The sequence below is a fragment of the Mercenaria mercenaria genome, chromosome 18, assembly GCF_021730395.1.
Source record: "Mercenaria mercenaria strain notata chromosome 18, MADL_Memer_1, whole genome shotgun sequence".
Lineage (NCBI taxonomy): Eukaryota > Metazoa > Mollusca > Bivalvia > Venerida > Veneridae > Mercenaria > Mercenaria mercenaria.
This window is the reverse complement of record NC_069378.1, coordinates 58,559,367-58,585,151: the sequence shown is the minus strand read 5'-3', so window position 1 is coordinate 58,585,151 and position 25,785 is coordinate 58,559,367. Positions and strand designations below refer to the sequence as shown.

Genomic DNA, 25,785 nt, shown 5'->3' with positions numbered 1-25,785 from the left:
TTCGAACCAGAGTTGCCTCGGCAATAAAATCTCCCCTACCATCTTGACCGCACTTAATGGCAGTTTATATAAGGCAGTTAACATTCGGCACCCCGTGACAAGTGCTTTTTAATTTTGTAAAAACAACTTATTCTGATGTGTTTCCATAACATTATAATCTGTCAGTACTAGCTAAGTTTTAAAGGTTTCTTAATAAATATATATGCAATTATTTCGTGATATCTTATTTTTTCTATGTTGTTGTACGATCTGGAGGTTAGTCCCTACTTTGAGAGGGCACCGTTATAAATACGGATGCGTGGGATTTTCGTGTTGACCAGTCATGTCCCTTATTGAAGAGCCAATGTCCACGTGACTGAGCAATTTAACTCCCGCAAGGTGGTCCTTGAATCTGACTCTCATCATTTTGTAGTTTGCATTAATCAAATAAGTCGTATCAATTCTTATTGGCAGACATGAATTGTGAAATTTGTCCGGAGTGTGAAAATTTGAGGACATAATTCTGGATTAAATGTGACACATTAAAATATCTCTCAATCAAGTGCGCATTAGAAAGTTTCCTAAAGCCCTTAATATGCGGTAGTGAATGGTACGGGCACAGGAAAGATGCTGGGGTACTTTCATTCTGAATACTCGAGTTAAAAGCCTAAATAGGGGTTTAAATTCATTTCTGAACGGTCAGTTGGATCTGAATAATTGACAAAATACCGCCGTAAGAGGTGCAATTTTGTAACGATCGGAGGGAACAATGTTGAAAATCGTAAATCAGAGATGTAAATAAAATCTAGCATACGAATTATCGTTTTGGACATGTATTAAGTTACCATCTAAATCAGAAAAGACAATTTGTAAGTATAGGTCCTGGGATTGAGGTGAGACGTCTAATTATATAGAATGTACATGTATAATGAGGACAGAGCATGTAATTTGAAATAACGAGTCTATACCGTGGTCTTTAATTGAACATATTTTCTATTTCGAAATAAGCTGTTTATTTCACCATCCCAAAGACAAATTTGCATATAAACGAAACTAAGGATATCAACTACATAGCTTATTGAAGGTTGTTAATAGAAGCCTATGTTCTTTAATTTGCATTTTCCAATCCCCTTTCGTAAAAAAATGAGACAATAAGACTGTCTATCCGTTATAAAACTGTTAAACAGATATGTATATAAAGAAGTGTAACAATCATCCCAATATTATTTGATGTTTTAAGAGTTTCAAGAAAAGGCTAATTAAATGCCTGACATTTTACTGCGTCATCAACGCGGCAGATTGCTGCTTTTCTGTATATGTTACCGATTTTACAACGGGGTTGTGTTGCTCCCTGAGTCTCTATGGCTACTCTTTAAGTTCCTACGTCAACTTTTTTCATTTGAGCCGCGCCATGAGAAAATCAAAATAGTGCGTTTGCGACCAGCATGGAATTCAGACCAGCCTGCGCATCCGCGCAGTCTGGTCATAATCCAGGCTGTTCGCTAACGGTTTCTCTAATTGCAATAGGCTTTGAAAGCGAACAGCATGGATCCTAGCCAGACTGCGCGGACGCGCAGGCTGGTCTGGATCAATGCCGGTCGCAAATGCACTATGATGGTTTTCTCATGGCGCGGCTCATTTTATGTTTATATTTACGCATGTGCTTTCATTACTCTTAACATCTCGCACCGATTCCTTAAAGGAAATGAGCCAGATTTCGGTCAGACAGGAAGGTTATTCTCCTCAAATATTTTCAAATGAAATCTGTATAATATTCTTTATAGACATCTTAAATTTTAAATTATGATATTCTAATTTTAGATCATGGAGGCACTTTGATGAGGGTTTTTACATAATTTCGATTATTTTTGTTCCTATTAAATATTGTTCAACAGATTTGCACTACGACGTGAATTGTACTAGTCAATTTTCCTTTGATTTTTAATTATTAAGAGATATATACTAATGTTATAAACGAATTTCTTACGGCTAAAAAGGCGCTTTGGATCGCAAACTATGCAGGTTGAAGAAATGTAGGCCAGATTTTAGTTTAATGCAATAATTTGGGAAAAATAAGTCACATTTATTGTCGACGGAAATTAGAAACACGATGCAAACAGATCAGAAAACATGGAAACAGAATAAATTCCGCCTCAACATCCCCTGTTTCATGATTGTCATACAAGTTTGATCTTAATTTGCCTAATAAACCATGTAGGCACGTCTCCAGCAACGAACATAGAGGTGTTCGTTTTATTGTCCGTAGAAATAAGCGCCAAGCATTCCTATTAAAATACACCAAAACATTTAATTTTATGGCGCTTTTATGGAAGAAGACAATGTTTTAAGGTGTAAATGCTGTCGTGAAATTATCAAGTCAACTACACGACCAAATAAAGGTCGGAAGCGAGTATACTCTAGTCGTCCGGCGGTCGCTTCAGCCGCTGTCCTATACGAATTTCATTAATTGCAACAAAATGTCATCGCCTAAAGGTCATTTAATTTTGTGGTTGATTTTATTTTAGGAAAATGTATTATGTAGGAAGATTCTTTAGATAGTCAACGTTTTCGACTCTTGTGTTATACAATTGGTTTCTTGTTGTTCGAAGTAAAAAACGCTTTACCTATTTTAAATAGCCTAACTTAACACAGACTAATTAAGAGAGCCGTCACGTTCAAAATTATCATGTTCAAGAAGACGCCCCAAGAAATGACGTCTAAATAAACGACGTCTGACGTTTAAAAAAAACAACGTCTAAAATCAAAAGAAATGACATCTGAGGTGTTAAGAAATGACGTCTCAAACTGATTAACATCTGAGTAAACGATTTATCTATTCTGTTAAGGTCATGCCATCTTGATAAGTCTACAGCATTCCTAGGGCGTTTGTAGAACTTTTAAATTTTAAATATATCAGAATATCTCTATTACTTTTGAATTAATCGTCAAAACATTCCGCGTTATTTCGAAAAGTTACCATTTTCACTCCACTTACGCTAGATCCATACGAAATTAAAACAATGTGAAAAATGTATACGTTTGTTAAAAGTTGGCTTACTAAAGTTTCGAAAAGATAGTCATTTAACCGGTGTTTCGACAAAATACTATACTGGGATTTTCCTGGGAAATTTACATCTTTGTCCATAAAATGATTCCAGATAACTCCGAAATCTCAAACGTTTCTTCTGCGACCAATGAAGAGCAGTACAATTATGTATAACTTAAACATATCTGGAGGTGAAATCCGCGAAAAAACTACCTACCTATCTGCATTGTTATATTTTGAAATTTACTTGAAGTAAACATGGCAAAATATTTTTCTTAAAACTTAGAAAATATATTTTCAAAGTTATTTCTAAAGCGATTACCGGATGGTTATTATTTAATACATTTAAAATTGCAATTAAAATAATCAAATGGAACTGAATGTATGTGCTTTCATATAAAAATTCCTCTTTAATAACACGTGCGCATTAATATTCAGGAAATAACAAAACGTGTACGCCGACAATGATATTTCCGTAACTAACGACGCTTTTTCATATTTCTTATTACACCTTTCAATTTGATTTACTTGTTTAACAACTATCTGATGCCGTTTGATCACTTATTTCACTGAACAAGCAATCAAACACACAAACGCATGCTATCATAGCTTTACTCATGATTTAATGTCAAATTTTGCTAACTTAATTTGTTAATACCATATCATAGACGTGTTTATCAAAGATTACGACAAACTTTGTTGACATAAAAGTAAATGGCCAAGTTCCTGTCCTTATTAAAGTAAACTGCGGAGGTTGTTCCAAATTGTTTGTATTTAAAAATTTATCTTTAAAAAGTTAAGCGTTGCTCCGCAGTAAGTACTTTATAGCCGGGTACTACACTATACTCGTTTACTGGTACTGTTAAAGTACACAACTGGTACGCGGTATGGGCAAATTCGGCCATTTAAGGATTAGTGGGAACGTGTTAGAAATCAAATGCGGGGGAAATATGAAGTCCACATTTTTTAATGACGTACGTAACTTCCCATCTTGAAAATTGTATTCTTCATATCCTAAATTTAAATATTAATACATTTGTTTTAAAATGACAACTTTTATTGAACGTCCGATGTCTAAGCAATTATGAGAGAATGTATTTCTGCAATGATATAGTGGATGGTGGTGGACAGATATAATTGAATACACAAATCACTTAACATCGGAAACCAAAAAGACCAAACCTAGGCACGCTGTTATCATCACATTTACTGAAATCGTCCCCCTATACGTATTACAACTTCCTCCAACTATTGTATAGTCACTCAACAAGTACACATAGACACCTGTCGGTCAAACGTACGGTCAGTTGGCCACCGTGACCTTAATGGCCGACCACCCGCAACTCATTTGTTGCCGAACTGATAGTCCGTAATATTGGTATGCATCCAAGAAGCAATGATTATTTATATGATAGTCTGAGGCAGTTTTATCTTATAAATATAATACAAGTGTGAATTTAATAATAAGCAGCCTGCAAAACGTAATATCATTAGTTTGGAGAAGCAATAACCACAGGAAAGATTCTCTTCCAAACCATTGATTCAGAGTTTTAAAAATGTATCCAAAGACAAATGAAATGGTCACAACTGTTTTTCAAACCTAGCTTACTGTGTTGTATAGAGGGTATTTCAAATATTGTATGATTTTTAAGACATAGTGTGTGAACTGCAAACTATACACTGCTTTCCAAAGTGAAAAGTACCATGTACTTTAATAGGGGCTAGATTTAATTTGAATGGCTTTGTAATCTCTCCAAAGAAATACGAAAATTCTTCCTTTGTAATAGACGAATGTCATGTTAAAATAAACCACATACATGCAGCAGAAAAAAATGCAAATAGCGGCGGACACTTGCACAGAAAACCCTGAAAAAATTGCCACTGTCAAAATCTAGGACATGACTTTAACATCCCATAAAATTTATCAGTAAATTTCATGTTCAAAAACACAACTGCTTTGTCATTCATACACATATAAGAGTCCAAAAACATGATTCTCATCTTGCAATCAAAACTAACAAAAAAGTAGTGGTTGTTGCCACTTTATGACCGAGATACTAGTGCCCATTGCTTACATCGCCTTACAATTTTTCTGTATTATAAACAATACCGGACATCAGACACAACAATTTATACCGAAGTGTTTATAAAATGAGGAACGTGTCTCGTCAGCAAATATAACGAGATGCCTTGCTTTCTCGGTCGTCTGCTTCCACGGTCGTCTGCTTCCACTCATACACGCGTCCTTATAGTGCCAATTTTCGTGACAATGTTCGGGTTTGTGCTATCCCTGGTTGGTGTTGACCTGTGACCTTGAAAAACTGCACTGTGACTGGCGATATTTTTTTTTCCACAAAACAGTAGCATAGTAACTTTACTTTTTTGTTAAAATTCAAGACACAAATACATTTTACTCAGTGGCCCAAGTACTTCATGGTCTAGACTAGCTCCTATAGACTACGATATATCTTTTTTTACATTTTTCTGATTAAATGTAGTGAACTGAGCCAGTCTATATTCTATGTCCAATATCAACATATCATTCCTCTGTGAAAATCTCTAAAATAGACTGGCTTTTGTCTCTATAAAATTAAATTCATCAAAAAAAGGAAAAATGTAGAAATATATTATTATCAGTCTAGTGACTAGTCTATTCATGGTCCTATCTAAACGAAACAATTAAGCACATAGAGCTTGTGCACATGTAACTGGACTGAGTGCTTCTGTTCGCGAAGGAATGTATGAATATGAACACAGTTATATTTATATAAGCTACCTCCCACTTTTCAAACAAGAATACTTTCCGGACAACCTTGTTAAACGTGTGAGGGATTACGTATAAATGAATACCAGAAAAATTAATCCTTATATTTCAAAATAAACTGTTTCCGCACGGATTTGTCATTTCTTACTAATTATGCTCTCGGCACCAAAAAAAAACAAAAAAAAAACAAGAGCTGTCTCCATAGGATGACATATGCACCCGATGGCACTTTGAATGAGTAGTTATGGCCGATGTTAGAGTTTAGGACCTTTGACCTACGGAGCTGGGTCTTGCGCGCGACACGTCGTCTTATTGTGTCACACATTCATGCGTAGTTATTTTAAAATCCATGCATGAATGACAAAGATACGGACCGGACACGCCCATCAATGCACTGTCATGAAAAATGACCTTTAACGTCTAAGTGTGACCTTGACCTTTGAGCTACAGACCTGGGTCTTGCGCGCGACACGTCGTCTTACTGTGGTACACATTCATGCCAAGTTATTTGAAAATCCATCCATCGATGACAAAGATATGGACCGGACACGCCCATCAATGAACTATCCTTTAATGTCTAAGTGTGACCTTGACCTTTGAGCTACGGACCTGGGTCTTGCGCGCGACACGTCGTCTTACCGTGGTACACATTCATGCCAAGTTATTTGAAAATCCATCCATCGATGACAAAGATATGGACCGGACACGCCCATCAATGCACTATCCTTTAATGTCTAAGTGTGACCTTGACCTTTGAGCTACGGACCTGGGTCTTGCGCGCGACACGTCGTCTTACTGTGGTACACATTCATGCCAAGTTATTTGAAATCCATCCATCGGACACGAAAATTGCGGACAGACTGACAGACCGACAGACCGACAGACGGACAGACGGTTCAAAAACTATATGCCTCCCTTCGGGGGCATAAAAAGAAAAGAGAAAGAGAGAGAGAGAGAGAGAGAGAGAAAACAACTTTTCACCAGATTTTTTAACAATAATCAAAAATAATGAAAAAAAAGTAACCTAACTGAGGCTCACACTTAATGCTAATGTTCAAAATGAGAAAGTAATCGCCGTTTGTTTTAAATTTTACTGTAGCTTGGCGTATGAATACAGAAATGATAAAGAAGTGGTTCATCAATCTGTGAACGTTTCCAATCAAATAGCTTAAATTAATCGATACTGAAATTGCCTGCGAACTTTGAACAGTAAAGATACATTATTAAAGAAGTTGTCGGCATTTCAAATTTAAATCTAAATTTCAGATTGAGAACAGTGATGACTCTATAAGCCTTGATTAAACCTGGTGACATGGGTTGTTGACAAGAACCGGACTTCATATCCGAATGTTTATATTCCGGACCCTTTAATGTCGTGCAGTGTTTGGCTAACTTTGTTTACGGACGGATAAAAAATTATCAGTACCACCATGTACATCCAAGGTGATCATATATAGTGCACTGCTATAACGTTTAAAGCTACTCGCCCACAGTTTTAGCGAAATTTTTCAACATGTTCATTTCCACCAAGTTTGGTGCAGCAGTATATACGACAGTGAATTATGATAAAGTGGGTAAAAATAAAAGTTAGATAAAAGTAAAAATGCAAGAATAATGTAAAATTTCTGCATTATTTCAAAAGCGTTGCAACAGTTTACTACCTTCTTCACAATATTTTTGGTTATTTATAAGAACATCTTGCAAAAATTGTATATCAATAAGTTTGTGTACCACTAGTCACTTTCAGAATACTCCCTTTTTATGGATTTTTGAGAAATAAAATATCCTAAAAAGTATGGGTTAGTCTCTTAAAGGCCATTTCACACACACATCGAGCCGAAAACGAGTCCGACCACATGACGTTTCCTTCGCTTCGGAACCAGCTAGAGGTTTCATATATATCTTGATCTGAATCTCAGGGCGGAAGTGCGTGAATCGACCAACATGTGGAAAACGTGAGTTTATGATTCACTTTTCAGGTCCGAATTCATTTAATTTTTCGGTTCCGGCTTCGGCGTATATAAATGTAAAGTGTCACCTTGATCATCACATATTCTATCTTTTTTTCGTTTCGGTTTCGGATTTAGTTCGGTGTATATGTGAAAAAAATAACAATAATTCGTTTGAGTCGCCGCGTTTTTCCTCTAAATTAGCTTGCTTAAAAATCTTGATTATCTAAAAGCATCTGTATTTTTGCTCTTTCACTTCCACTTTCTTGAGCCTATTACGACCGTTAAAGTCATCTCAGATTATGACCGCTTCAATCATTGTAGAACTCGTCCGTAATATAACAATGGTATCAAAGCATAATACATCTATAAAAAGATCTAATCATTTAGTTAAAAAGTAGAAACAGATGTATTCATAAACTGTTATGTGCCTACATCGTTTTTAAAAATTAATTTGGAAACATGTTGTAACGAGGTAGGCAAAATGCATTTTAGTAGAAAGGTGTCGCTTACATGAAGAACATACGAACATAAACAAAGACATTCGAAATGCGAGTATTAAGTAAAATCATGGAAGATTTCGTTTCTAGCTTTGAACTAAACCTTATCATGCTGGACACGATTGAGTCTGCTTTTGCGACCAGTGTAGATCATGATCAGCCTGCACATCCGTGCAGTCTGATCATGATCTGCACTGTTCGCCATTCAGTCAGAATCTTTTTTGGTGAGCACCCCTTTTAACAGTTAATGGTACTGTCCAAACTGAAAGACGGACGAGTTCATTATAAAAATTTAGCAGGGTAAGGGCTAAAAATCACACGACGACAGTAAACGTAAATAATTCACACATCACTACCTCATACATGTAATAAAGTCCACCTATGTAATTTAGTTCGTGACAAAATACCTGTAATGTTAGTACCTGGGCGAGAGAGTGAAGTTTATACGTAATTAATTTGATAAAATACGATATGGCTCATTGGTCAATGAAAATTTATTGTTTTACTTCAGGCCATAGATCGAAAAATATTCATGAAATTTTGGTTAAGGCTACTGCCACATTTACCACACCCAGATGCGACTGAACGAGTATTTAAGGTTTTCATATACCCTTCAGTATACCCTTTTAATAGATATACATAAATGTGAATGTTTTCGCCGGGGATGAATTTTAGTAGATTTCGTTGTTGTGTTAATCCGAGAAATTAAATCCTAAAGAACACAGATACTTCCTATATATTTCATCTTTATACTTTGAAACCTCCGAATTTAAGCCCCCATCGAATAACCGTTTTGGAGAGAAAACACGAAATCGTATGCCAACGAAATAAAATGATTCCACATGAGTAATAGTTCATTAATTAATTAACTACTGATATACATATCAGGAATGAAGTGAGATTAATAATATTGTTTTTAAGTTTTCAGTGGTTTATAAAAATACGACAGAGGACCATGTCCCGATAATTTCCATTGTAGCAGAATTCCACCCGAACGCAATAATATGGATTATATATAAAACATTCGTATAAGAAAAGATATCCTACATTAAGATAATGTTATACTTCCTTTCATATTAAGCGTCAGCATTAAAAGAATTTTTTAATTTTTTTTTTTTTTAAATTTTGGGATGCTTATCGCAGTTTTTCGGCTCTTTCCGCCAAACTACGGTAAATTGTCAATGATCGCCTAGGGGTACCGATGAAAGAAGCCAAAGCGACACCTACCTTTTTCTAATATATTAAGTCTATACTGGTCTTCTAGTGTGCAGTTCCACCTTTCTGTTTTGAATTGGTATTCGCACTCTTGTGTGGATAAAGTAATTGCCTCTAGGAGAGTGTCTGCCACACCCTTCCCTCGTCTGCACATTTTCCTCTGTTTCCTCTGACGGGGTAACATCAAATTGCAGAGCTTTCCGGCCGCCATTGTTTCCCGCTTGTCCTCAATCATGTTCGGATGGAACCCGAGGCTCGCTATTAAGATAGGTTTCCGCGCAGAGAGTCTGAGAATAAAAGCAAGGAGCCAAATTAAAGTTATAAATAGAGTTGCTCCACGCATGCTTGGTTATTCGTCCTCAATGTCAGAATATGGCGTCTGTACATCCTGTTACGATAGAAACTTAGTATAGATACAGTAAAACGTCTGTCCACGATACTGTCCAAACATAAACACAGTTCACTAAATCTTTAGAGAATGTTTTTACATTAAAAACAAAAGTTTTCAAAACTACTCAAGTTTTCTTTTGATGATAGTCCACATAATAGGCGAGTCAGCCTTGAAAACACGTGTTTGAACAGAAGTAAGTTTTATGTGCAATTTCGCCTCAACACGAAGCTGAAAGTTAGAAAGATACGCGTCCCAGGAGATCTCGAGCTACATCAATCCGTCCGTTTTTACATTTACTTGTGAAGCTATTGCTTGAGATCAGCAGAAAGCTTGATTTTTGGGGACATGCAAAGAACTATCAATTTTGTTTTAATCTGGTCGTATTTACCTCTTATCAAAATAAACTCAAAATAAACTGCTTGTACACTTCTATTCCTAGCCCTTACAAAGATTTTCTTTGATTTTTCTTTAGCGTAATCTTAGATAAGAGCTGAATTAATACCCCTCATTCCACCAAGTATAAACATCTAGGTGTGACTTTCACAAAAGCTTGTAGTCTTTGACATGTTGTTGAGATATAGCTAATCACAAGATTTCATTTTTATCCGGTGACGAATAGGGCCAGTCATATAAGGTCAAACAGTTTTTTTCTCTCGTAAATGGGGCTTGTATAGCGAATTACGTTAGCCAGAATAACACTTGCTGTAAGACGGTGAACAGTTTCAGTATTGCAAAATTGCGCATTAAATATAATTCTAATATGCTTGTTTTCTGTTAAAACACACTTATGCTAAAATGAAGCCACGTTAACGTGCGATGACGTTGCGACCAAGAAAGAGCGCTACATAATTTTATCTACTATTTATTATTAAGAGCATATTAAAATCGAAATAATGTATAGCAAAATCGTGTTTTACTTTGATAAATACACTCAATTCGGTTACACGTCACAAGAATAATTCACTCAGGCTACGCCCTCGTGAAATTATTCCGCTGACGTGTAACCTATTTTCGTGCATTAATAACGTTAAAACACGGGTTTTCTATACAGTATTTCCTAAATATTGCACACTAATTAAAGCCAGTCAAACGTCATATGTGCTGTTGAACTGTTAAAAAAAAAACAAAAAAAAAAACAACAAACTGCGAGGAATATTACAATAGTGCAGAGTTGTTAAAAATAGTAAGCGGTACCATTTTAGAGATATATCAGAGTAAAGATTAAGGGAATTCAAATATCTATACGTCATACGTTAAAACAATCAGTCACCATCCAGTCTTGGTCAATATTAAATTGCTGGTGCATGTTGTATCATATTGCATATGGAAAGTCCACAGTTGTGTAACAAATTTTCGTTAATATTATCTTCGCTGAATTATGATGTTTTTATCCCACATAGCTTATTCATTACATTTTTTACTACATTGAAGAGCATGCCCCGTAATCAATGAATCTTATACATTAAAACTGGTATTTTATTTAACGCCTATACTATCTGGTATGGATAAGAACCCAAGTCAGCTGTTTGTATAATAAAACTACCAGCACACCCCCGCATAAGCACGTAATGTTAACGTATCTCCATTTAGTTGTAATTCCACACGTTCACATCAAAGGAATATATCATATAGGTAAAATTGTTGAAATATTCAAATCCTTCAAATCATTGTTAAAATAGATGCATGGTTTCTTACTTTGACGGTGCGTTGATTAAAATTCATGATTTTGCTAACCTGATAAGCGTATGCCAGATTAGAATAACACCTTAAATAGCTTGAAAATATCACATACACTTCAATTTTCTGAAGTTACGCATCTTGTTTTACCGCGGTCAGATTCCTGGATGGTTTGTCATATGTTTTCGCGACCTCACATATAGTCATATGGCAAATACAACAGCAAGATTTAATTCTACAAACAGAGGTTTCTGTGTGTGTTTCATTTAAATAATGTAATAAAACATGAATATATCTAACTATAATCAGTTGAAATATTTCATATTTCAAGTATCCCCATTCTATACGATCAGATCATTTAATAATCCACACTAAATAATACTCCGACACGAATTTCTTAAATCTACTCAGAAGTTTGCGGTTTGCCGTGTATGATACCTTTGAAAGAGTTTGACGTACACATTAAGTTCCGTTTGAACTTGAAAAAAATGGGTATTAAGCAAGATTGATAGGCCCATCCAACTTTTCTTTGATAGTGGCTTCGAATTCCTCTAATCATAAAATCGTTCACAAGTGGTTTTATGTAAAAACAAATTACGATTAAAAAGATGTTAGATTGTTGTCGACAATTTGTAAGCAATACCCATGAGTTTGCAGTTTTGTATGGAACCTCCGAGAGTTTGGTTTCCTGAAACTACGTACGTAAAGATCGACAGGTGTATGTTTTGGGAGTATTTAATCCATTAATATAATTGAGCCGTGCCATGAGAAAACCAACATAGTGGGTATGCGACCAGCATGGATCCAGACCAGCCTGCGCATCCGCGCAGTCTGGTCAGGCTCCATGCTGTTCGCTTTTAAAGCCTATTGGAATTGGAGAAACTATTAGCGAACAGCATGGATCCTGACCAGACTGCGCGGATGCGCAGGCTGGTCTGGATCCATGCTGGTCGCATACCCACTATGTTGGTTTTCCCATGGCACGGCTCATATTATTATTATCATTATTATGGTTTTATCTTACTTGAATGAATATGGTTACTGTTTGGTCTATCTTTTTCGGAAAATGTTGTTGTTGTTTTCTGTGATTTGACAAAACTATTGATGTTATACATCATTCTTAACCCTTAACCTACTAAAGTTTCATAATGAACTTGTCCATCGTTCATTTTGGACAGTGCGATTAACAGATAAAAGGGGTGCTTACCAAAAAGATACTGACTAATAGGTGAACAGTGCGGATCTTGATCAGACTGCACGAATGTGCAGACTGGTCATGATCTTCACTGTTCGCAAAGGCAGAATCAGTCGTGTCCATGTTAAAAAATCCAGGGGTGGTAGTTGGAAGTTTACAGAGTTCTAGAATGTCTTGGTTAATTTTTAATTCATCGTAGAAAAAAAATGATAGGGTGGTAAATTTCGGCCATTTTGGACATCAAAAAGTTTTAAAATTTCAGTATTTATAAATAAAAATGAGGAAATCTTAGTAAGTATAAAAGCTACTTTTACTAATATAACTTTCAATTTGGGCAGTACCACATATTATTCGAGGGGGTGTTCACTGAAAATTTAATAAAACACTTGCGACCAGCAGGCTAAAGGCTAACTTTTGTCTGGATCTTGTAAAATAAACCTGAACTTTACGAAAAAAACATCTGCTACGATTTCGGGGGACCAAAAAGTAATTTCATAATTTGAGGGATTCAGACAACTTTACGCATCAGATCAAATAGATTTCGTCAATCTATCTTTTCAAACAGGAAAATATTTTTTGTCATTATTCAATTTGCGTAGTACAAAAAGATAATATCTAGATTACAAGATTACTAACGTTGTTCGGAATTCGTAACCTCAACCACCAAATAAACGGATTTCACATTCAATCACACATATTTACTCTAACATAACAATAATTACAAAATACATACAGTGCCAATTCAACAGATGATTTACATTACAACTGAAAGTAAAAAATATTCAATTTCCACAATTTGATAAATATGTAAAGGGGTATGCAGGTAAAATTGTGGCTGAAAAACTAATATCCTTTAAATCATTATTTTCACAGCTTGCTGGCATGGTTAGCCTACCTAAATACATGTATAGTTTCTTACTCTGATGATGCGGATGCGCAATTTTCACGATTTTGCAAACCTGGCCTAGTCCAGGTTAAGAAAACGCCTTAATTGAATAGCTAAAAAATATTAACCTTGTGAAAACCCAAAACCAAAATAAATACAAAGAGCCAAAATATAGTATATCTAAAACTAAACAACCAAAAGAGTATGAATACCTTAAATCGAGTTAAAATAGCACTGAAATCGTGTTTATTTCTATAAAATGTAACATTCCACTTCAACATTCCGATGTTAATCATTTTTACCACAGTCAGATTCCTTGCTGGACAATTTCTCATATGTTTTCGCGACGTCACATATAGCCATATGGCAACTACCTTTAATTAATCTAATAAAATGATTAATGTATTTTTATGTCTTGCTTCTCTCAGTGGAAATAAAACTGGACAAAAAAGTTTGCATATCTCGACGGGCTTAGATCAAATTTTGAAGTCAAATGTAACAGCGACCACCAAAAAGCACGGGAGATAGAGCAGTGAATGTGTTAGTCCTACCCGATTTGTATATGCCATGTTCGAGAAATATTTCAGATTGCTGCTTATAAACCGTCTTAACTTTGAAGTTAGTAATGCTGATGTTACAAATATTTGGTATTGGTAGATCTCGAAAGGTCAGAAATCTGAATAATACACACTAAATGACTGGTAAGCCATTCGACAAGTGTTTTATTACATGATATCAGACAAAAAATTGATAACTGATAACTATTTTTTCTTCCAGTTTTGACTTTAGTCCAGAAAAGAAATAGTGTTTAATATAGCCCAGTCATATATTATATAACGAATAATGTAATAATGTAATAACGAATAATGTAATAACAAATAATGTAACACGTGCTTAATACCACAGTCACACATACGGCGCAAATAGCTACGTCTAGCTACGGATAGAAACGTAGTAACCCGTATCGATCCGTACCTGAGCCGTACGGATTGGTACGAATTGATACGGACTACTACGTTTAGGTACGTCTCAGGTACGTATCAATACGGATAGATACGGATTAATACGTTTTTATCCGTGGCTAGACGTAGCTTTCCGCGCCGTATGTGTGACTGGGGTATAAAGGACATTCCTTGTATAAGCATACATTTAGTATTTCAACCGAGATGCACGAGTTTCTCGAGCACATAATGAATGACTAAGTAAAGAATTGTGAAAACCCAAAACCAAAATAAAAATCTAAAGAGCCAAAATATAGTATATCTAAAACTAAACAACCAAAAAGAGTATGAATACCTTAAATCGAGTTAAAATAGCACTGAAATCATGTTTATTTCTATTTTAATCTTCGAAGCAATGTAGTTTACAGAAAAGTAAATGCAAGCATTGTTTGTTAAAGATAATTTATTTCATTGATGAATCGTTCTGTCTTATCCAGGCATAACATTAGGGGAGAAAATGTATCACACTGCAATTATTTAATGATCTGTTTTGATATTACCACTGTCAGTTACTACTGCAGTTATCAGCGCTGTGTAAGCAGTGAGATTGCGAAGAGATCGGAGAGGTATACTAATGTGGAAGTAAGAGAGATTATGTAGAGATTGGAAAGGGACTTATTATGTATATTATAAAGAGATTAGAAAGGTCTTATTATATAGAGATGGGAAAATGTCATATTACATAGAGATGGGAAAGAGTCATATCATGTAGAGATGGGAAAATGTCTTATTACATAGAGATGGGAAAGAGTCATATCATGTAGAGATGGGAAAATGTCTTATTACATAGAGATGGGAAAGAGTCATATCATGTAGAGATGGGAAAATGTCTTATTACATAGAGATGGGAAAGAGTCATATCATGTAGAGATGGGAAAATGTCTTATTACATAGAGATGGGAAAGAGTCATATCATGTAGAGATGGGAAAATGTCTTATTACATAGAGATGGGAAAGAGTCATATCATGTAGAGATGGGAAAATGTCTTATTACATAGAGATGGGAAAGAGTCATATCATGTAGAGATGGGAAAGGATCTTCTTATATAGAAATGGGAAAGGGTTTTATTGCATAGAGATGGGACAATGTCTTATTATTAAGATATGTTATATATTCATTATGTAGAGGTAGGAAATATTATCATATATAGAGATAGGAGATGTCATATCACATATAGAGATAGGAGAGATCATGTCATATATAGATAGGAGATGTCATTTCATAATATAGAGATAGGAGATGTCATATCATATATAGAGATAGGAGAGGTCTTATCATATATAGAGATAGGAGAGGTCTTCTCGTATACAGAGATAGAGATATGAGAGGTCATATCATATATAGAGATAGGAGAGGTCTTCTCATATATAGAGATAGAGATATGAGAGGTCATATCATATATAGAGATAGGAGATGTCATATCATATTTAGCGATATATGTCATGTCATATATAGAGATAGGAGATGTCATATCATATAGAGTATATATAGAGATAGGAGATATCATATCATATTTAGCGATAAGAGAGGTCCTATCATATATAGAGATAGGAGATGTCATATCATATATAGAGATAGAATATGTCATATCATATATAGAGATAGGAGATGTCATATCATGTTTAGCGATAGATGTCATGTCATATATAGAGATAGGAGATGTCATATCATATAGAGTATATATAGAGATAGGAGATATCATATCATATTTAGCGGTAGGAGAGGTCCTATCATATGTAGAGAAAGGAGATGTCATATCATATTTAGCGATAGATGTCATGTCATATATAGAGATAGGAGATGTCATATTATATTTAGCGATAGGAGAGGTCCTATCATATATAGAGATAGGATATGTCATATCTTATATCGAGATAGGAAAGGTCTTATCATATATAGAGATAGGAGATGTCATATCATATACAGAGATAGGAGATGTTATATCATATATATAGAGAGAACAGTATAGAAAGTGTCATTATGTACGGGATGTCTTGATCCGAACATAATGGGAGAGGTCTAGTTATGTAGATATTGAAGAGGTCTTATTATATAAAGAAATATGACAGGTCTAAGGGAGAGAGACAGGGAAGAGGGGGGCGGAAAGAAGTGTTAATATGTAGTCCTGCTAGCTAGCCAGCCGAAGCCGAGTCGGTCGAGTAAACCTTTAGTTATGTAAGCCAATTAAAATAAAAGTTCATCTTCATCCTTTTGGTACGGACTGGCAAAATTTACAATGTCTAAGAATGTCCGGCATGTTAAATGTAGTGTACATGTATAAATACTTCCGAATGGACATCTTCCAAGTCTGAATGAACACTAGGCAAAGAGTTGTGGAATGTCGGCTGTCGTACACTAAAATTGTCTAACATGTCTGATCTGTCACAGATAGCGAAAAAATATACACAGATCAGAAGGATATTACTAACTAGCTTCAGGAAAAATTTAGAATGAGAACACTGACGCAGTAATAACCGTCTTACAAATGAATTGCTACCCACATGATTGCATAATTGTAAAAGGGTTGGTCATATCCCTTTCACTATCCAGAACAGTGTTCTAAATATTCTAGAGTAAGCTTCTAACTGTTGTCAAAGGAATAAAAATGTTTACTGTTTATTAACAGTAGGTAGGAACCGAGACCCACTTTCCATTGTCGTAAATGTTCAGCACGTCACTGTTCTGTTTGTACAGGTATTTAGAACAATCAGCACTTTTTCTAAAAATTCCGGAACACTTGCGTTTTTCACTCCGTAGACAATGCACAAAGTAGCCCAAGGAATATGACCAATACACAATGGTTTTAATGGTGTGAACATTTTACCGTATTGTAGAATTACCGGATTACTCTGTGATGTTAGAAATTTTACATATGACACAGTCAAAGTAAGCTAGTTCACTTACTAAACAAAAGACAAAAGCCGAGAGAAGAGTTTTTATATGAAACTTGATAGCGACATTTATTCCAATCATAATATGATATTTGTTTTCCTTAGTTATTATAGAGGATACAATTCTTTAACAGTCATATCTTTGCTATAACGATTATTTAGTTTTGCTAATTGAATTATAGGGGCTTCGTTTTGATGAATTTTTATTTACCATTTTCTCTTCATATCTTTCGGGACCACTGTATATTAAACAGCATTTTCTTTGTTGCAAATGAGTGAAACAAAACATTAAGTCAAAATATTTTTACACATTCATTTTCATTAGTGTCAACTTAATCACGTTGTATGTATTGTCTAAATAGAATTTAACAATGCCTTTGATATGGCTTTTGTGTTTCGTACCGATACTTTTGTATTGTATGGTTGTAGTGACCTGATGAAGTTGTGTTTAAGTTTGTTGCCGACAAGACAATGTTGTGTTGCAGGTTGTTTCAAACAAGGCAATGTCGTGTTGATGGCTGTTGCCAACAAGATCAGTGATCTGCTACAGATATTGAACTTACTAAAAAAGAAACAAGCTGACAAATGTTGCCATTTTAACCATTAACCTCCTAAATTTCTATAATAAACTTGTCCATCTTCCAATTTGGACTTACCATTAACTGTTAAAAAGGGGTACTTACCAAATGAATGGCGAATGGCGAACAGTGCAGATCTTGATCAGACTGCACGTATGTGCAGGCTGATCATTATCTACACTGGTCGCAAAGGCAGAACCAATCCTGTCCAGCATGATAAGGGCTAAGGTTAGGTCAACAATTGCAAAAATAATGAACGATAACATGAGGTTTGCTCCTCAATGCAAAAAGTAACAAGTGACAATGCCCCATCTATAGTTCTGCTGGTCTGTTCTGGAAGACGTCGTTTATAAAGACACATCTTTCTCTCAAGTCTTGGTAAGATATTTTAGTTTATCAGAATACAATAAGTTACGTTATCCGTAACGTAAGGAAATATGAAGTAGATGTGTCTGTAGCAAGAAACCCTGTAGATTTCACTGTAGTCACATCACATGTATACGTACAGTGTTCAGTGGACATTATCTAAACAAAGTTTTTTACTTATAGAGAATTCGTATGAAATTTATGTTTAGTTTCTATATTATGGTAAACTTAAATAATGAAAACGCCAATTATCCTACAAATGCTGCTTACAAATAATTGCAAAAAGCTTGTCTCCTTTTCGCGCAAAAAGAAAGAATCTCTGTCATATAATTTAGCTACAGCAAAATTTATAATTATTTAAGGGCACAGCATCAGTTTAAAAATCTCCTGTGCTTCTTTACTGAAATTTACATTGAAGAAGCCGCATTTTATATATATATATTTGAGGCCCTGGAAATAATCAAGCTTATAATCGCCGTAAACCGCATATTTTAATCATTTCGGATTTGAAAGCTGTTGATGAGACTAGAAAGAATTGCTCAGATGGGATGTTTCAATTTTCCGATGTTCCTTCGTCTGATAGTTCTAGAGCATTTTTATCAAATTCTTATAGGATTACTTAAGAGATAATGACACAAGTGCCTGCAGGCATTTTAAAATGTTTCGTTTTTAGTGCTTTTTTCTAGATTTCTGAGAACAAATATATGAAAGATCATAAGAGCCATAGTAAATAAACCACTGCAAAATCGAACTGCAATATTTCATCTACATATTTAATATACTTTTATTGTAGCAAAACAATTTTATTTTGATACCTACAACACCATCAATTTGCCTTGTTGTTTTTTGTTTCTCTGATATATATTTTATCACGCTTACATGTCATTCATCTCCGATGGAAGTGCTTTTGAAGTTTATTCATATTATTTACATTGTACCGTATGTGCTGTTTTTTCTTTCAAATACCGTCATGTACGTATGCTTTCATTTGAAATTACGCAACTATGTGCCTGTCAGTTTGTCTGTCTGTCTTCCGTTGCTCATCTGTTTGTCTGTTTATTTTAAAACTGGGAGAAAATGTTTATATGTCACATTATCATAGTCCGCGAAGCACTGAAATGGTCTCGCTGCATTTTTCCTCTCATCTTGTGGCAAATACCTTTTACTTTTGTCTGTTAGTCTGACTGTCAGTATTTTAAATCCTTTTAAATATATGGATCCTCGCATATTTCCATATAATATTTCTAAGTAGTTACAAGTTTAAACTATATCTAGTTACTTGGAGAATACTGTAAACAAAGCTTACACTTTTTTAGTATCATTTTATAGAAAAATTATGGAAAAAAATACTTTACCCAAAGTACGCGACAGCGTGACAGAAGATACACGTGTAAAGATATATGAAGCTGTAGACTGATCCTCTAGGTATATACATGATGGTGGCGAATACTGAATTGTGTCAACGTCGTCATCATCATCTTGATTCTATAACATAGTCCTCATATCGAATTCCAAACAATTTTTGCCAGACGTGAGAATTCTTCGCGTGTCACAACATAGATTTACCTTTCAATTTCATTAACTTTTCTTCAGTAGTACTCCATTCCTTTAATTGTTAAATGCTCCGTAACTCTCTAATGTCTTCAGGTTTGACTGCGATACTGAACTCAGAAAAAAAAAAAAGATTTTCATCTCATACTTTACTTAAAATCACTTCAATGTTATATTTTGATTCATATATTGCATGTAGTATGCTTGAATTAAATGAATCAAAAACGTTTAAGAGTATTTGATTATAATTCTTGCCAATAATGTAAATATTCCTTTATCAAAACATCGTTCTGGAAACCGATTACAAATTCCAGTCTTATATTTTGTTAATAAACATAGACTAGCAATTCCGCGTTTAATCTGTAAATCTTCAATTTCAGTGTTAACCCGGATAAAATATTTCAAAACTGTTATCAAGTACAATACGCATCATTTTACCACCAAAGTTCTAAGATTAATAAATTTAAATGTAGTTATAAAATGTTAAATAGCTCCTGAAGCAATTTCAGACGCAAGATTTAAGCAGATTATATTCATTCACGACCTAAAGCATAGTGCAATTTTACCGCATCCGACCTGCGTAAAATCAACTGTATCTTTAAAGGTCTTGTTAAAAATTAACAGTCCAAAAATTGTAAGCTCTAAAATTAACTAATGACGTAAACCGCAAAAATTGTATCCACCAGCGAAGTAAAAAGAAGAATTACACGGTGAAATTATAGTCCTATCACCTTTTCACAACGGCTGCACTATAATTAAGAAATGCTTTGATAGTAGAGAAGAGATAGTACATAGTATAGACGTCCCATCATCTCGACCGCCTAATCAACCTTGACGGCCGAGAAAACAATTCTACCTTTATACAAGTTAGTCTGTACCGTATTAATTAATGTTATAACAGATTACTACTCGTTGTCTTATTATTTTGTGTTTTTGTTTCTGTATTTTCTTTTCTTTCGCGCCGAGTACGTATATAAATAATGTAAATGAGTTTTCATTTTTTCCTGCAGGGTACTTACACAAATGAAGCTAAATAGTGAAAACCTTGTATTTTTATTTTTTCCTGCTGGGTACATACAAAATGATGTTAATAGTGAAAACCTTGTATTTTTAAGTTCCAAGCCGGATACGCACATAACTGAAAAAATAAAGGGCATAAAATTGAGTTTGGGCACCAGTCTCAAAATTCTTACATTTGATTGATTTATTCCGATCTCGCTTTTCAAATTGACCAATGACAAGATTGCATTCTGAGACTGGTTTCCAACCTCAGTTTTATAACCCAGTCCAGCTGTCTTCTAAACATTCACATGAAATGCATTTACTTGTTGTGTACCTACTCGAATATAGGTTAATATTGTTGTTCTTTTTTACAGAAAAAAATTATCTTTTTATTAACCAATGTTGTTTAAATATAGCTATTGCCTTTTTGCCTTCATAACGTACAAGAACTTTGCCAATCTATTCCTTAATCAATTATAATCAAAATAATCCTTGAAAAAGCAGGGCAAAATTAGGGTTGACATAAAATTGCACTAAAATAGTAAAAAAAATATCTTTCTAAAGATTATTCTGTTACACCGAATGCGCTATCTCTTACTATTGACCATTTCAAAATATCACTTTCATGAAGATATAGGTAGCCAGTCCTTTGGTAAAGCTAGTTACTGTGCCCTATCTTTTATAGATGCACTGCAACAGCTCTTTGATTTGTTTTTAATATTTTTCCTTTCAAATTATAGAATAATTAGACAATATAACGCTTGAAGCCCTATTATTTCATATGAAAAATACTTGAACATTTATAAAAAATAGAGCCGGACTAATTTTCGTCGCGTATTTATAAATTCATTAGCTGGTAACAATTTGCTATATTTGCCGTATTTAATACCATTTTCTTCAAATTATTCTTAAAACGTCTCATGTTTACTGTTTTTAAGTTCTAAATTTCATTTTAAAAAATGCATTCACTTCTAGTTTACTGCTTCCAACACGACGAGATTGTAACCACAAGCGACATCTAAATATGATTCATTTTTTATTGAAATTGTTTTGTTGAAAGTCAGAACTATTTTCATTTTCATTCGGATGCAATCGGGCTCTTAGAGCCAAAAATTATTTGTTTTCAGTGTTTTCAAATCAGATTGTGAACAAATACCTCCCTGAAACCTGATCAAAGTGAAATTGTTCATTAAGTCAGAAAATCAGTGTCGGATGCGTTTAGCGATAAAGGCCTTAAACAAGTTAATTATTTCAAAATTGAAAAGCGTTTTTTAACGGTCTTAAATAGCTACTAATTAGTGAATCCCTAATTACAATATTGATATTGTTACTATTTTGAAGATTTCTCCAGTGAAAATTTTATCGTTTTCAACGCGGGGATATGTGAGAACTTTAATAATTACTGTAATTGTTTTAGGCCATTCCCTATTTTCGCTTGACTACAAGACTGGAAGACACAGGGGGTATATATTCATTGAAAATTAATTGATGTGTCATCCCACATATTTGTGAAAACATGTAATTTCATAGGAAGAAATATTTAAAATGTGACGAATCGAACATCGAACATCGAACATCGAACTTCTTTTCCCGCGGTCATATTTCACTCCTTAAAAGTAAAACAATTATGTAGAGAACACGGTAAAATTCAGTGAGAAAAAAGCTGATTTACCTTCAGTTTGTAAAATAATAAAGTATAGATATTGTTTTCCCGTTTCGCGCTGTTTTTAAAACTTCGTAAATGTATTGCTATGTATTTTATTTTGAAATTTAGAATTATGGTACTTGTGGGAATCAAGTCACTTAATTTCATTATGACTTATTACGGAAGTTAAAAAATTAGATATAAAAATTTAAGGTGAGTGGGGCACATAGTTCTTGAACAGTCCACTTACCGTCGATGTTTTCTAACTCTGTCTGCAGTTTCAAAGGCTTTAAACACGGAAATACATGTATATCAAAGGGGAATGATTTAGCAAAGACAGACAAGAGTCTATAGTATCTTCACACTGCACTTCCTCCCTATGCCCTCTACACTTGTGTTCAAAAGGAATTCGTGAATTATGAGTGATGCTCCGAATAAGCATAATAAAGGGACATAATCCAAAAATGAGACAAAATAGAGCTATGACTGTAAGATAATGCACTTCTCCTCCATGTCCCCTCTTTCGTTGTGTGACAACCCCCCCCCCCCCCCCTCCCCACCCCCTCCCCAAAACCCTTGAACAAATCTTACGCAATCTTTTCTGTGTCCCGTAGAGCACCTCGATTGTTTCTATTGAAAAGTATTTTGTTTTTCTAAATCCCAAAGGGGTCCGGCACATAGACTTCGGATTCGCTGTTAGTATAGTTCGGGTTCGGTGCGATGTCGAATTGTCGAAAAACAGATAAATATATGAAAATATGTTGAGGTAATTTTAAAAGTGGATTCATTTCAATAACTGAATGCAGTGTTTGAATGGGAAAAAAGCTGATAATATTTTTTTCCTGACCATGTAAAAAAAAGTAGTTGAAAACATAGTTTCTGCGGGGTAAAAACCCTTGTCTACGGAGTAATTATATTAGTATGATTTTTTTCATAATTATGGCTCTAGGATTCAAAAATAAGTCATTAAACTTAATCCACTCATGTGCCGGACCCCTTTGCTAAATCCCATGTTTGGTACCATTGTCGCAGTTCCTAGAGGCGACAACGAGACAAGATTATCACACTTGTCACCTTACGTGACAGATAGAGTGATTTCTACAAGTATAAGTATTTTCCACGTATCACGTACAGATGGAAAAATGTACCAGTAACATTTCATGTTTTGCTGTGTGATATAACTGAAAACTGATATAATTTCTATATTAACTTGATACGTTTGTTGATGCTTGTAGTCTAGTGTATCTCATAAAAAACAATTTCATCTTGATTGCACACTTATGTCGTCAGCTGTTAGTGTACTGACACTCCTTTTTCGCACTTTGGAACACCTTCAGGATGCGCTAATGTGACTTGTGTATGGTCATAAATGAAACGAATTTAAGCTTCGCAACAAGATAGACAATTTGTAAAACGTTGTTTCCATTAACAAGGCTGTAGTTGCTTCCCTTTGATTAGAGACACCAGTACGATGAGATTTAGCATTTTCCCTCTCGTGCGTTTATAACAATATGCGTATTGTTTACTAAACAAACCTCCCTTTAGCGAAGAATGATTTGCTGACTGCTCTAAAGAGGTTAATTTATTCGGAATATGATCCAATGGGTAACGTCCATACACTAGAGTACTAAGGGGTTAACCCGAGGGTTTACTCTATTCCTTCATTAGACTGAAATGAAATGAAAAGTGATAATTACTTCAAATTTAAACGAATGAGAAAATATTATAAAATTTTTCATTTTTTTTTCGCTTTAACTAACAAGTCGACGTGCCCCATACATTTCTTACTCTCGACAAAGGAATCGCCATTATATCATAGTAAAACCTTGTACGGAATGTAACAATTATGGTTGGTCTGACAATTTATATGAAGAAAAATCCGTCTAGCTCATCACGGATAGATGCTGATAACAAGTTTACGAGCAAAACAATCTTTTTTCCATTCCAAAGTCATTTGAGCCGTGCCATGAGAAAACCAACATAGTGGGTTTGCGACCAGCATGGATCCAGACCAGCCTGCGCATCCGCGTAGTCTGGTCAGGATCCATGCTGTTCGCTTTCAAAGTCTGTTGCAATTAGAGAAACTGTTAGCGAACAGCATGGATCCTGGCCAGACTGTGCGGATGCGCAGGCTGGTCTAGATCCATGCTGGTCGCAAATCCACTATGTTGGTTTCCTCATGGCACGGCTCAATTTTGTCTTCCATATCGGTGTTATGTTTGTAAGTTATCTCAGAAGATACTGGTACACAAATGGAGAAGACTTGACTCACCAATGTACATACTTGAAATGAAGAATTAGAAGTATTATTAATAAATTTGTCGTCAAATAAAATGTTGAATTTAGAAATGCCATGTGACCAATAAGGACGGGTATTCTAAAGTTTATCAAAAAAAGTATAGTTCATTTTCACTTTGTTTTTAGATTTTTATTCATTGACTTGTATCTTTATATTACTAAGTTGTACATCCGTAGCCGATTGGTTATGGCCGCTTACAGGGAATCACTCGCCTCTCATCAATGCGGGTTCGGAACTTAGCTGGGTGTTTGGATTCTTTATGTGGGGTAGCTATCCAGCTAGCGAACGGATGCGCAGTTGTTCTACCAAGATGTCCATTCGTACAGAAATCATAGTAATGCCTGACGGGGGTGTGGGGTTGGGGGGCACATGAGGTCTTCCTCCACCCTCAAAGCTGGAAAAGTCGCTGTATGATCTTAATTTTGTCGGAGTGACTATAAACTAAACACAAACGAAATTGTGGAAGCAAAACGTGTAAGCAATAGCAGAGCGTGTTGTTAGATAAATGTAACACTGGGTGTCGTAATTATTGACAGAATCCGCTTAGGAAAGTAATCTTTCCAATAGTTGTCCAAGCCTGGATTCCACCATTTATATTACCGCAAATAGGCGTTACTTTACCGCATAAGTTATTATTGCAGACATATAGTACTTCAACCACTAATTTGGTATCACTACTGAAAATTAGCGTTACCTTAACTCCACATTCGACATTACTACTGCAAAACGATGTTTCTTTTACCGCACTGTCGGTATTCCTAGTAGAACCGGTGTTACTTTTGGAGAATAATGAAATGGTTCGTGACATTGTTCGGAAAAGATGGAAAGCGGCCTGTCTGTTTGTTTGTC

At 34.9% G+C, this 25,785-nt stretch overlaps 1 protein-coding gene across 1 annotated transcript in view; it reads right to left on the bottom strand.

The window, feature by feature from the left end:
- The window catches only part of LOC123538609 (protein Wnt-9a-like), a 31,472-nt gene extending 10,682 nt beyond the window's left edge, over positions 1-20,790 (bottom strand). The window contains exons 1-2 of the mRNA XM_045322827.2: positions 19,795-20,790; positions 9,466-9,740 (exon numbers count right to left, since the gene is read on the bottom strand). Of these exons, the coding sequence (XP_045178762.2) occupies positions 9,466-9,740; positions 19,795-19,874 (355 nt within the window). The 5' untranslated portion in view covers positions 19,875-20,790. The remainder of the gene's footprint in view (positions 1-9,465; positions 9,741-19,794) is intronic.
- Between the last annotated feature and the right edge of the window lie 4,995 nt (positions 20,791-25,785).